This window comes from Protobothrops mucrosquamatus, unplaced genomic scaffold (genome assembly GCF_001527695.2).
Source record: "Protobothrops mucrosquamatus isolate PMUCROS unplaced genomic scaffold, P.Mucros_1.0 scaffold812, whole genome shotgun sequence".
NCBI lineage: Eukaryota > Metazoa > Chordata > Lepidosauria > Squamata > Viperidae > Protobothrops > Protobothrops mucrosquamatus.
In genome coordinates this window covers 181,194-196,027 of record NW_015387075.1, presented here as the reverse complement: position 1 = coordinate 196,027, position 14,834 = coordinate 181,194, and the positions used below count along the sequence as shown (strand labels likewise).

At 32.9% G+C, this 14,834-nt stretch overlaps 1 protein-coding gene across 1 annotated transcript in view; it reads right to left on the bottom strand.

Annotated features, from left to right (window-relative positions):
* Positions 1-14,834, bottom strand: part of LOC107290043 (cohesin subunit SA-1) — a 113,045-nt gene that overhangs the window by 13,441 nt on the left and 84,770 nt on the right. The window contains exons 10-14 of the mRNA XM_015818886.1: positions 13,576-13,674; positions 10,857-10,936; positions 6,882-6,989; positions 4,326-4,440; positions 2,438-2,555 (exon numbers count right to left, since the gene is read on the bottom strand). Coding sequence (XP_015674372.1) covers positions 2,438-2,555; positions 4,326-4,440; positions 6,882-6,989; positions 10,857-10,936; positions 13,576-13,674 — 520 coding nt within the window. The remainder of the gene's footprint in view (positions 1-2,437; positions 2,556-4,325; positions 4,441-6,881; positions 6,990-10,856; positions 10,937-13,575; positions 13,675-14,834) is intronic.

Here is a 14,834-nt window from a genome sequence, read left to right as displayed (position 1 = left end):
CAACCGTTGCAGTACCCTCATGATCATGTGATCAAAATCCAGACACTTGGCAACTGACTCATATTTATGACAGTTGCAGTGTCTGGAGTCATGTTATCACCTTTTGCGACTTTCTGACAAGTGAAATCAGATTAACTTAACCACTATTTTACTAAATTAAGAACTGCAGTGATTCACTTAACTATGGCACAAAAAGTTGTGAAATGGGGCAAAACTCACTTTAAAAAATGTCTTGCTTAGCAACAGAAATTTTAGGCTCAATTGTGGTCCTAAGTCGAGGACTACCCGTACTGACAATAATAATCCATCTTTATGAATGGATAATAGATTCTTGATTAATATATTATTTGTGTATATTAATAAAAGTGAATAATTGGTTTTGGCATCACTGGAGGCAAAAAAAAGGTCTTTGATAAGGTTTGGACACCACGGTTGTTTTTGTTATGACAAAGTAAATTAGATTTTAAAAACCATTATGACTGAAAATACTTAGGTCAGTCTTGGCTTATGAAATATTTTATAGAAAAGAGCAATAGGCAAAGAGAGAGGGTTAACATATCTAGATTTGTTAGTACAAGAAAATGGAAAACAAGATAANAAAAGCAAGAAAACAATTGACTTCAGAAGAATTTACTTTTTGGTAGTTTTCATATATTATGTTTCAAATGTTCATAACTTCTAATTAAGACAGAGGTTCAAAATGGACAGAAAATTACTATATATAGAACAATATGTAACAGAATTTCATGGGGAAATTTGTATAAATGTGATTTTTTTTCTGGTGTTTTCCCTCAAGTACAGGGTCAACCAACTGTCAAACCATTGGTGTGATAGGAATTAACTGATCAACTTGTTACCATAGTAGCCCGATGTCATGGACTGAGAGATAGTGAGTGCCAACAGTTATATATTAAGATTTGAAATGCAAGAAATTAGTCTATAATATACAGATGGATCAATGGGAAAGAATGTGGTTACAAGGCCTGACATTCATATTGCAACATAATTTATGAGATATTATTTTATAAAATGATATACTTTTGCTACATGTCACCGGAGAGACTAATATTACAAAGGTACTTATAATTGTTGCTGGCAATATGAAAAACATAAGGCAACATTTTACCATGCATGGTAAATTTGTGAAAAAGTGAAAAAATATTGGATATAAACATATACAATGATGCAGAAAAACATGAAAACATAGTTTTCTGTTGAAATTAAAGCCTTTTTTACTAGGATTTATGAACAATCAGCAAGAAAAGATACATACATAAATGACTGGTTTTATATATAGTAAGTGCAATGAAACCATCACATACACAAAAATGGAAAAATGTAGAAATACCCAAAGTGGATTGTGAAGATAGCAGAACTTGCTGAAATGGCTAAATTGACCTATTTAATTAGGGAAGGAACAATAATTACTTTGATAAAAGACTAGAAACGCTTTATGGGTTTTTTTTGCTGAAAATAAACAAAATTAATTCTGAAAAAGAAATGATAATCTTGGTAATTACTGATTACAGTTGTTCATGGGCAGAAAAAAACTGCAATATGTAAGTTGGGAGGATCGAAATAGTAACAATCATGTTTGTACTGCTTCAAAAAAAGATAGCAATATCTTTAGATGTTTTTCTTTTTCTTTCTACTCTTTTCTTGACTTTCATTGTTTTTCAATTTTTTCACTTTTATATTTTTTAAAATTGTTTCTGTAGTTTTTAATTCTGTATTTCCTCAAGAAATAGTCTGTCTTCTGTCTGTCTGTGTCTCTCTCCCACCCTCTCTCCTTATATGGCATAGAACTAGGTTACTTGCAAGAACACCTCTCAAGAACAACTTGCCCACCTTCAGCTCCTGAAGTCATGCTCCAGGATCCCTCACTGAAATACTGTCATCATATGGGACTTTCAAGATGTTTGTTTTTGATAGTTGCCTCTATTCTCAGTCCCCCTCGTCCCAATTATACGATAGTCTCAATGCTGCTTATCTTTAGAAAACTCATTAAGTAAGATTTGGCTTTTTCTTCAGGTAATTGGCTTTAGTTGAGTGGAATTTGTTTCTGGTTGTTTTAATTAATTAATTTAGTTTACCATTTTATATATTAGAGGAGGTTATTTTAGATATTTTATTTTTTGCTAATGTTTATTTTTGTTGTTGTACACTGCCCAGAGTCACATTGATTTATTTGGATGGATGCCAATAAATGTAATAAATACATAATTTTGGATTTGGGTATAGTAAGTAAAAAGCTAAATTCTGACCAAGACCCTTAAATTAATTACAATTACTTTGCACTGTTGATTTTACTGGGACCCAAACATTATAATCTGAAAGCACAGATTAAATAAGCAGTCCAATGCACTTCACTGCCTTAAATGGAAGAGACTAGACAATGCTATCTTGTTTTAATCAAATAAGTAAACCTGATGAGTACCTTCTTCACCTTGGACAGGTTCTTCTAGTAGCAATTCTGTCATGCATTCCCAGTCTTTTAACAGTTCTTGAGAGCTTTCCCATAAACTATCCACCAAATAAGCAGCATGTTCATGTAACTAAAAATTAAAACAAACAAAACTCTTTATAGACATTGTCACAGACCCTACTTATAGTATTATTTTCAGCATTATGTAAGAATATGTAAAACATTGGGAAGGTATTAGAGCCTGATTCAGAAAAGGGAAAATGCTGAGCTGTTACAGAAAAGATATACAAGTCTTGGGAAGGTAGAAAGCATTAAAAACAAAGTCAAAGCAACTCTGTCTTATTTGGATTAGTTGTAAGTTAAAACAGAGAGAGGCTTTGACATATTTTCAAGATTCTATTATTATACCCTAACCACATTAAAATACATGCTTACTGATGAATTCAGTTTGATCTTCATTCCTTTGTAGACTGATAGTATAATTTTAATTTCAGATTGTCTTGGTTTTGCAAAACATATACTACTCCACTTTCAGATGAAATGCTAGTCTACTTAGTTTTCAACCCTTGAAGAGTTTTTTATCTTAAAAAAATATAGTAATTGTTTTCAATGCTCATTACAATACAAATTAAAGATTATATTTTTGAATATGTTGCTTAGCAGTTGCTTAGCAGATATCCTATCCTAAGATATTTTTTTAAATATTCATATCTGCTTCCTTTGCGATTGATGATTTTGTGATTTAGTACCCTGTCATATTTTGCAACTGCATAAATTTAAGTCAGATGTCTAAAAATGCATTTGATGCTGCACTAAAGAATACATTTGTGGGTAATGTAATAATCATATTGAGGTATAATAAAAGGCAGTGAAAAGTAACAGAAAAAGATATTCAGTGTTAAAGTCACTTTTTAATTAGTAAGACATGTATTATATTAGAAAAACACAGATTTGTAAAAGTCTAAAGCAAGAACATTTCCTCTCGTTTTTTATGCTGTATTTAACATGATCTTGCATAACCTATTCACACACAAGCACAGTTCTAATTTATAATTTTTCCCGATAGCATTATAGAAATAGCACTTAGATTTATATACTACTTCATGGTGCTTTACAGCCCTAAGTGGTTTACAGAGTCAGCATATTGCCCCCAAAAATCTGGGTCCTCATTTTACCGACCTCGGAAAGATGGAAGGCTGAGTCAACCCTGAGCTAGTGAGAATTGAACTGCCAAATTGCTGGCAGCTGGCAGCCAGCAGAAGTAGCCTGCAGTACTGCACTCTAATCACTGCGCCAACACAGGTCATTATAATTAACAAGCTGACTTATTATATTTCAGTGGTCTATTCAAGTTTGTAATATGTTCATTATAAAAAGCTTGTTTAATTCAAGTTACAAAATAGGAAAAAAATCTTATTTAAGATTTAGAGCTAAGTTGCAAACAAAAAGCTTTATTTAAAAATTCTCACTTGTAGTTTTGAGCATTTTCTTCAATCTTACAATATGATATTTTATAATAATGAAATCAAACTGGTTACTTCCAGTTTGTGGTAATTATAAAGATCAAAATATACTCAAATTTTACCATAGCCTCATTCTCTGGAAACAGATATTTAGCCACAATAAATAGATTTAAATAGAAATAGAAAGGAATAGAAATAGGAATAAGAATAGGAATAGAAACAGAGTAGAGTATAGAGTATAGAGTATAGAGTATAGAGTATAGTATAGTATAGTATAGTATAGTATAGTATAGTATAGTATAGTATAGTATAGTAGAATAGAATAGAATAGAATAGAATAGAATAGAATAGAATTTTACTGGCCAAGTGTGATTGGACACACAAGTTGTTGTTAAAACTGATCAGTTTAAATAAAATTCAACATAAAATAATTTTACCTCGCTTTCAAGAAAGAAAAGGACCAGCATCCTAATAAGATTCCCATTTGGACTATTCCGTCCTCTCCTCTTGGCTAGTGCTTCCTCTGCTTGAGGATCGTGCCGACTAAATAGTCTATAAAAAGATAGTATTTTTTATTTTAACATGTTTAGTTTTGTCCATTTTTAATGGAACACTCTAGCAACAAATGTATTTCTTCATTAGAGTCAACAAGGGAGGTATTTACTAGCACCTAAAGATTCTTTTCCAGTCAAATAAACAGAACATGCAAATACCACCGAAACCACACTTTTTTTTGTTTATGGAATTTAAACTATGGAATTATTCATGGTTAAAATTACAAATGAGGAGAATCTTAATACTGCTCTGCTAATTCCCCATAAAAGACTCTTTATAAAAAGTAAGATAAAAGAGATGTGCAAAGGGGAGAAAGAAAGGCTTGGTGAAAAATTGGAAAATAATGTGTAAATACTCCATCTGAAATATTAAATGGTGGTCCAGTTTGAAATTGCAAATATTTTAATGATATCTTACAGAAGGAAATATAAAATAAAATGTGAAGATCAAGATGAAGATAGACTTAAGACCTCTTGGTCTATCAGAATATTAAGTTTATGGACTATAAAATGTAATTCATATTACTTATGGACTGTAAGCAATCTCAGAGCCTTCCTTTAGGAGAAAATTCAAAGTAAAACACAAGGAAAAACAACAAAGTCTTTGGGATTTTTTTTCTCTTCTCTCAACAGCCTTTTGAAAAGTAGTGCTCTAATGCATCTTGTCTAACATCAGTGGATATTCTTGGGTTCATCCTAAGACAAAGATATTAGGTGTATGTTTATTTTATCAAATGTGGGATTGTAATGATACAAATGTGACAGGGTAAAGACTATAAATGTAAAATACTAAAACTGAACATTCTGGTTCTTCCCATTATTCTTGGGTCATTGAGGTATTTTCTGAACTTAATTCTCTGAACTGGAAGTGGTTTGTAGTGATCTAGACATTCTTTCCTGAACTACCACATCTGGAATTATATAATACCATATTGCCATTCAGAAACCCTGGATAATGAAATAATTCACAATGATAAACAGTAATTTACAGTTCACATTCCAAACTATTAGAGACCTTTATTTAGAATGTTGTTCCTATAGATTAAAACAAGGTAAATCAGTGAATAAAATATGACAAATTTGCACAGACATAGACATATTATATGTGCAAACATAAATATGTATCAGCCATCAATAGGCAGAATGCAAGGAGATGTTTAGTCATTCATTGTTGGTTGAACTGAGGGGTCCTTATTCTATAAACTAACGAAGATGAATAATTTGTAGATCCATAACAGGTTGCTGAAGTATACAGAAAAGCAGCATTCAATGACTCAAATCTACTGCCAATGAAAAGTATATGATCATTATAATCATTATGGCCAACACCACTACTACATCATCACAGAGCCATTACAGATAGAATGAGAATTACAGGTAATCATTGTTTGGTAATCACAATTGGGACAAGCAACTTGGTTGTTCAGCAAATGGGCACTAATTGAAACTAACTGTGCTTCTGATCTTACTTCAGCTTTTTGGTTTTATAAACTTTTCAGTGTTGTAGATGCTAAGTATTAGTCACAAAGTTACTTTTTTAATCACATAACTGCGAATGGTTGCTAGATTACCAGTAATGTTTTTTGTATTGGGACTCATAACTAGCATTTCAAATAGCAAGCTTTCCACTTGTCATAATCTGTAGTATAAAGGTATAAAATTAAAAGTGCTGTGGAACTATTGTTAGCAGTTCATAATGCTTTTTAAACTAATAATAAAGTAATAAATTGACAAATATCTCTTCTATCAATTCTATATCTTTGCTTTCTTATGTTTTGTTCATATGGGAAAAGTGTTGCAAATTGTGACTCTAATTTCCCAATTTATAAATGATGAATACAAATGTTTTGTTGACTGGCTTTGTTGTCCCAGATCAAAAGACTTCTTTTAAAAAAAAACCTAACAATCTGAATTGCTCTTGGAAATCTGTAACCAATTTAGAGACTGGAATATCTTTATTATTATAGTAGTGGCTTCTCTCATCAACCTCCAGGAAACCACATTCTGTATCAATTGCAATTTCCAGCCAGCCATATGTGAAGCAAGTAATCTCAGCATTTATTGATATGGTTTAAATCGCTGCTAACAATCTCATAGTCTAGATAGCACCACAACTGGTGCTGCATTCTAGTCAGGATAAGCCACCTGAATTAATCCATCTTGGACTGAGTCCAAGACAAGTCTCAAGTTCTAGATTTGCTTTTCAGAAGGAGGGCAATCCTATCCAGGGCTATCCCTGGGACTGTTAATGAGTCAAGGGATTTCAACTGTGCACATAAAGGGTCTCACTCAAATTTGATATTTAGTATGAGGCAACATCTCAATATATATTACATCTCTAAGGTGACATGTCAAACAAAAACTAACCTGAAAACAAACAGCTTTAAACAATGATTAGCCACTGAAACATTAACATCCAGACAGTGAATACAGGCTTACTTTTTGTGAAGGAATTCCCCTGCTGCTACAGCAACAGGTCGATGAGCCGAATATACCAAATGATAAACATTCTCACAGTCTTCATTGGACAAAGCTTCTTCACTTCCACTGAATGAAGAAATAACACATTAAGTTCAAGTACTCAATGTTACCATCTTTGTTACCCTTAGAATAAATAGAATCTACAAAATTAAAGTAGGCCTAACGAAAAATTCATTGACTTTAGTCCAGGTTTTTATATGGATAGCAGGCATTGAAATACGCCATGCATATGATACTAAAAGCATATTCCAAGCAAACATTATTATAAATGAGACCATAATACTTTAGTTATGCCTATGTAAATCCAAATATACAATCAAAGATACTCATGAGTCTAAAATGGTCATCTAAGATGCTCTTCTCTTAATGAAAGAACATTGAAGTCTGTGCAGTTTGTCATTACTGGAAAAAAAGAGAGCTGATTTTCATCAATTTTCTACTACTTCCACAGTCCTTCAAACTATTTCCCATATTACTTAGTTTGCGAGAGATTTTTAGGGCTGTTATAAGAAGCATGTCTATCTAAAATTGTTCTTCTCTGAAGCAAGCATTAGGGCACATCATTTCTATGAACTGAGCTCTGTTTAAGCATTGTCTAGATTCAGAGTACGCCAGAGTATATTTTTATAAAATAAACTCGTGTTTGCTTTCCTAAACAAATATTGTTCTATGAAGAGAACATTCTGTATGCCATATTATATGCAAGCTAATTGGAAGTCTCCAATGAATTCAGAAAATAAATCTGTCTGACAAGAGAGTAAAATCTTAAATGATATCAAAATATATGCTGTAACTAACATTTCATTTTAGTTTTAAACTAAGAGCATATAAAATATGTATCTGTGATATGTGTTACCAGTATAAAACATGCCTTAAACCTGTCTAGTGATGAACATCCATGAATGAACAATGTTCAGATGGAACCTGGGGCATATTACTCTAATGTCAAGCCTCAGCAAGGGAAAAAAAATGTATGAACTGAAGATATAGTGAATAATTTTGAAAACTAATGAAAAACTAATTTTATCTTAACACCTTTTTCTGAAGTATGATTTTTTAAAAAGCTGATGGTACAGCAGAGATACTAAAACATTTATGTCTGGGGCAGCCTCCCAAATTTGATTTAACCATAATTGTAGGGTGGTCTGTAGATAAGTACTATAAATTGATTTAGCTTTTCCAGTCAGTACTACTCAACTAAATGAGTGTAAAACCTAAATACTAGGGGCTTTGCCCAACCTTGGTTTGATTATGAATGATGAGGCTAGGAAGGAATTAGTCACTGCTTTAAAAAATATCAGGTCAATATCTTCAGGTATCACCTAATTTTGCCTTCTTGGTATAAGGGTTGTTTTCACATCTGAAAGCACACCTCCTCTGTCCCCTCTACCCCACCAGCCTTCCTTTCTCTTCTTTTTTTTACAACAGCTTCAGTGTGGAAGGATAATTTTAGGGCATTATATTTGCAGGAAGATCTAAATAAGCTCAACCTAGAGTTTAATATGAGATTGTTTTCACAGTGGATCTTGCAACCAACTTAAAAATACATTGTTAAACAACTCAGGCATGGCAAAGCTCAAGGCAATTACTTTATCAATGTTGAAGTTATTTGGGGTAACCTAGATTGATGGATCTTTGTCCTACCTCCCTGCTTATATTTACAGACAGTAAGGCACTGATTCCAAAGGAGAGTTCCAATGTTTAAAAAAGGTAGCTAAATAGCTTCCTTAGCATAATAAGCAAATTGCCTGCTAAGCATTTTTATAATAAACTCTCAGAATGGGTTGAATCAGAAAATAAGCAAGCAGGGTCTAGTGCTCAGTCTTAGATAATATTCTTATTTTCTAGCCTCTAGTAAATATATTTTTAGGCCTGCAGCTTTTATTGATTTCAGATTTGCTTTTGACTTTATCTTTAGATAGAAATTACAACAGATGTCAGGCAAGGATGCATCTTGGTGGCAATATGGTTCAATCTATATCATGGTAAAGTGAATAATCAAGCTCCTGATCTTTCAAAATTGAAGAACAGACCAGGCTTTTAAGTGAGAGAGTGAGACCCCTCCCTCAATTCCATCTGTATGTCACACTTGGCCATATTTTATCTTTTTTTCTTTACCATTTGTTTTATTCTTAATGGAACTGTACTTCTTTGATTGCTGTGAGTCAATGAGAGTTGGTTAGCGTACAAGTTTTATTATTATGGTTGGATACAATACCCAGATATTTATAGACTGGATTTGGCATTTTTAACCATCTATCGAGTCCTCCTCAAAGAACTGGGATAAGCAGATCTTGTTGTTTAATATTAAAGGTACTGTTTCAGGATATAAGCTGTACCAAGTAAAGCTGCCTTTTACAATTGATTGATAGTGACTTTGTCAGTGTCAATGGTGTTCAAGTGGTGCTCCAGTTGTTTTGGGATTGCACTGAAGATGCCTATTATTATTGGTACTACATTTGCTTTCTTTTGCTACAGTCATTCTATTTCTATTTGCTGGTCTTTGCATTCTGTTGTCTTCTCCAGTTCTTTCTCTTCTATTCTGAGATCTTCAGGTACTGCCATGTCTACTATCCAGACTTTTTGCCTTTCTTATCAATAATTGTTAAGTTTAGTGTGTTATGTATCAGATGCCTATCTATTCTGTTCTATTCAAACATCCCAGAGCACTATAGTATCTTCATTTTCTATTACTCTATTTTGTAGTCCCAGTTTTTGCTTGAGGCCAGTGGTTTTTCTTACAGATATCCAATGCACCACTGTTGCTACTTTGTCATACTGTTGTTTATATTCAGTCTATGTGATCTTCTTGCAGCAGCTAAGTAGGTGGTCCACTGTTTATTTAGTTTCGTTGCAGAGGAGGCATTTCCATTCTTTTCTAGTCTTCATTTGGTCTTTTTTTGTCAGCTAATTTGGTCTCTCTGATATTCAGTAAGCCTTCATCATATACTAGCTTCAATACATCTTCTTTACTGTATCTTTCATATATTCTTCCAATGCCCTTTATTCTTCAACTGTCTGGTGTTCTTGGAACATTTCATGTTCATCTATTTTCCTTGGCAAGTAGAGTCTGTCAATATTGCTGCAAGGACAAAGGGCACGATTCATTGTTATTATTTTTCTGGTCTTCCTATCCAGGACTTTTAGTTCTGCTTGAGTCCAGTCCACTATTCCAGATGTATAATGATTGGAATTGCTCAGGTGTTGATCGCCTTGATGGTATTTCTATCATTGAGTTCAGACTTTGAGATGTTCTTCACTTTTCTGATGTATTCACTACTACATATAAATATACATACATACATACATACATACATACATACATATATTAATTAATAATAACAAATGTAATAAAAGCAAATGAGTTTGAGCACCAGGATAACATTAAACCAAAAGACTCTTTAATACAAATACTAAGCTTTCGTCAGCCAACACTGCCAACATCATCAGAGCATAAAACAAGGTTTCTGGGAGTTCTCTTATATTACCGGTCAGCTCTGCGCCCAGCTTTTTGACCTGGTCATTGGTCCACTCATTGTCTCCACTTGTTTTGTTCTTAAAGGGCTCGCGTTTGCTACCGCGCTGGTGGTTTCCAGGGCTGCTTTTCCCTTTTCCCCTTTCCTCCCCCCAGTCATTTTCCCCATGCACGTCCAGCTGTCAAGTTGTTTGGGCCGCTCTCGCTTGTTCCTCCCCCCCACCTCCATCCCAAGGCATATCTGTTCTTCCCCAGTGGGGCTGCCGGCGAAATGCATGCTCGGCACGGTTCTCTTGCTCCCCAGTCCTACCGCTCCTGCGTGTGTGCGAGCGTCCAAGAGTCGGTTTGTCAAGCGGGTCTGGGCGTCTGTCAGGGGGCCCCCTGTCATAAATATATATATATATATACACACATATATACACACACACGCACACACACACATATATAAACATACTTACTGAAGTATAAGTGTGACTAATCGAATGGCTTCTACAGCAACATCATATTCTTTATCAAGTGTCATTGATACAATGCGATCCTGAAATGATAAGAATGTAACATGTTTCCAGAAGAAACTGAAATCATAACAAGCACATTTAATAAACAACCCAGTTTAATAAACAATGCATGAAATATTCCTATATAATGTATTACATAAAGTAATGCTAAAAAATCCCTTATATACGGCACAAGAAATTAAATTAGAGAAACATCATAGGTGATGTCCACATAACCAAAGGTGTATGTTACTAAGTATTCAGTATGAGATTATTTAAAAATAAATATCTTACAATATATCTTATAAACTTCCTGTGTAGATTTTACATAATAATTTTAGGAAATGGCGAAGAGCCTCTTGTCTAATAATCCCATGGAATATATTTTCTCTACAGATATGTGTTAGAAATATTGTTAAGTCCCTGTTGTTAAGTCGTCTTTTAATTTTAATAATTAAATTAATACAGATTTTTTTAAATTACATTACATTAGGTTTTAATTTGCAGATGTATTGTCCTTTAGCTCGAAGCGTGAAAAAATGCTTAGGGGCTATTCTAAGTATGTATCTGGCTGACTTGTGGGCATACTTCATTGTTTCCTGGATTTACATAATTGCCACCCAATCCCAGAAAAATATATAAATGCACCAATGTATGCTACAAAACACCCTTATCGCACGTTGTCAATGTCTCCTTAACTCAAAATTGTATTTTCCTAGATTTCAGATCCCTACTTTTATTGTGTTCATTTTTAATTAATTCTTATATATACTGCTGTTGTCAACTACGTTCAGTGTCCCTCTCAGCTGGGGATGTAAGATACATATTGTAGTACTAATAATTTTATATCACTTTTAAAAAACCAAAATGTCTTAAAATATAACATATGCATTATAAATTTAGCATTAAAATATTTAATACAAATAAAGTGAGCAATTAAGATTGCTCTATGTAAATTTAGAATATAATCTCACATTAATTGAAAGTTAATTAGAATTTCTATGTCTTTTAAGTCAATTTAAACAAATAACATGTTTTTTTAGCTATTGCTCTCCCCCTTAAAATTGGACATTTCACAGATTTCCTTGCTAAATATATGAACAGGATCTCTTTGAGCTGAACAATTTTAGTTATAGTGAAACAGAAATTTAAATTAACATAGTCTTTAAAAGTTCTTTAAAAGTAATGAGCTGTGCTTTTGAACAAGGTAGCCATTTGCTTTATGCCACAGTACTTTAGATATAAAAAGGTTAGGACAGAAGTGCAATCTAATTTGGAATATAACTAATGAACCAACCAAGCCCTTTTGGGAAGCAAGAAAAATATTATTTCTATAATTATGGAATTCCATAATTTGGGATAACGCAACTCCACCCAAATGTTTTTTTTATATTTCTATACAGAATCATAGGTTGTGTCACATGACGCATATCCATCTTACTTAAATCAATATTAAGCTGTTTTTATTTCAAATGAAATTACACAAACTACATTAAAGAACTCATAAACTATTCAGGGTTATAAGACATGTAATAACTATTTTCTGTTCAGAATTAATACAGAAAAGCATTATCAAGGGAGTATAAGTAGATATAGATGTATTCTGTGTATATATATTTATATTCGCATGTGCATGTGGCATATTAGCTACAAAAAAAGACTATACTTTTATTAGGGCAGCACAAGTTTACAAACTTTTCTACAGGCTTTCAAGTTGCCAAGATTTTTTTTAAATCAGGCAATATAGTTTAAAAAAAAAAGAAGTTGGAAAAATGTAAGTGGGGTTTAAACTACATCTGAAACAAATTATAGTGTGTGGAATATGTCTACAGTAATGCTAATTTAGCCCTACTATGGAAATGTTAGGTTGTACTAGGACTCTTCCAAAACTTAATAAATTAACCTCTTCTCTATGGAATAATGGTTTTCACATACTCAATGCAAGTATGAGTTTATAAATTCTCATGGTCCTGAATCATTATAGTGGACAGAAATCCACAAATCAGTGGAAAACAAATACAAATGTTTACATAGGATTAATCCATAAAATTACTTATGAAGAGGCTGTCTCTGCAAGTTCAAATAATAGAATCAGGCAGGCAGCTACCGGTAGGAACATTACAGTTCAATTTTGAGAATGTGGTAATAAAAAAAATGTTGGGCTAAGATTATAGGTGAAAAGGTAAAGTGTCCTGAAGGTAGCTTCACATGCTGTAGATGGTTTCTTGTTTGAGGAAATGACAAAAACAAAGAAACAAAGGAAAGGGAATGACTGACCAAAAACCCAGCACGCCAAAAATATTTAAAGAAAGCACAACTTCAACTTATCACGTGTTCTATACAACTACTGATTAATTTTTCAGACTTTTGCAGGATACTCCCAGCAAAGCCAGACAGAGTTTAGTTTATGTCGTTAGACACAGCAATTCAAATGTATACATTCCATCACTGATTATTACTTATGTAATTCATAAGCTTTAGAAATGTATCAATGTATCAAAGAAATTTTCTCAAAGAAAACATATTCCACATTTGCAGCATAGCACATTATACCACATATTTGTCACAAAACATGCTTAACTTTTAAAAGATTAACTGCCATAAAATGTTCTTTTCAGCCACCAGAATTATCACTTATATTTAAGTTAACTTTTTAGCGTTTTATAACTCTTTCCCTTACCTTAAATCTATTTGTAAATAGCTCCAATTTGGGGAACAATTCTCTGTTGGTATACAAACTCTGCAAAGCTTTCAGACATTTCAACCTCACTTCACCTTGCTAAATTAAAAACATATTAGAATTGACTTTGTATAATAAAATACATTAGAAAAGCATATATCGGCATTTTAATAAATCATTTTCAGTAATATTTTATAACACAAAATTATCTTTTATATTTGTTAGTTGTCTTTTCATTAAATATTTGGAATGACTTGCAACTGTAGAACACATCAAGCCTTTACAGTGACAGTATGTTTCCGAAAATAACAATATCATCAATAACAATTTTGGCTAGGATTCAGAAAATATTTTGTTCCCTCTACACTGGCTTTCAAATTTTTATATTTTAGTATAAACAAGTAAATGTTTCAACAAAATTTTCCTTGCACACTTCTGTCAGCTGATATCTGCTAAAGTCGTAATTTTAAAATGACAAGGATAAGTGATAGGGATAGAAAGGTAGCAATATAATTTTCCAAGTAGCTGATTTGGTAAACCCCCCCTTTAGATTTTGGATTTAAAAAGGAGACATCATCTTCAATGAGATTCCTACCCACCCCATACACACAACATTTGTGGCATGATTATCAATATTGGTAATTTTCATACTTTCCTACTCAGAGAGGTGAAGATCTGAACCCTATAGAAAAAGTGATTTGACACACAGAGATTTACTGTCCAAATTGTCTGCTGATCAAGATTTGGGACTTTAATTGGACTATAAATAACCCTAGCATGGAGCAATATCATTACGTTTTCAGATCAAGTACCATAATCTAAAAGAAAAATATTATTCAAATTCTTTACACCTTTTACAGAGAACAAATTATAAACAAGTAAAAATTTTAGTTGCACTGACAATTAAATATTTTTTGTTTCAATTTATCAAGGACTGTTGTAGCTCACTGCTAACTACAGAAGGGAATAATTTAGTTCCTTTTAGCGTAGCAACATTGATATTTTGTTTAAATAAGATGAATAGATATGCACAAAATGCATTACTTCAGATGTATGAAGATATGTTTCCATATATTGAATAAGGGAAAAAAAAGCAGACAGAAGAATCAGCAGCAGACATAAGCTTATCAATAACAGTTATATATATACCGTATTTTTCGCTCTATAAGACGCACTTTTTCACCCCCAAAAGATGGGGGAAAATGTCTGTGCGTCTTATGGAGCGAATGCTGCCTCCCTTCCGCGCTGCCGCCGCCGCC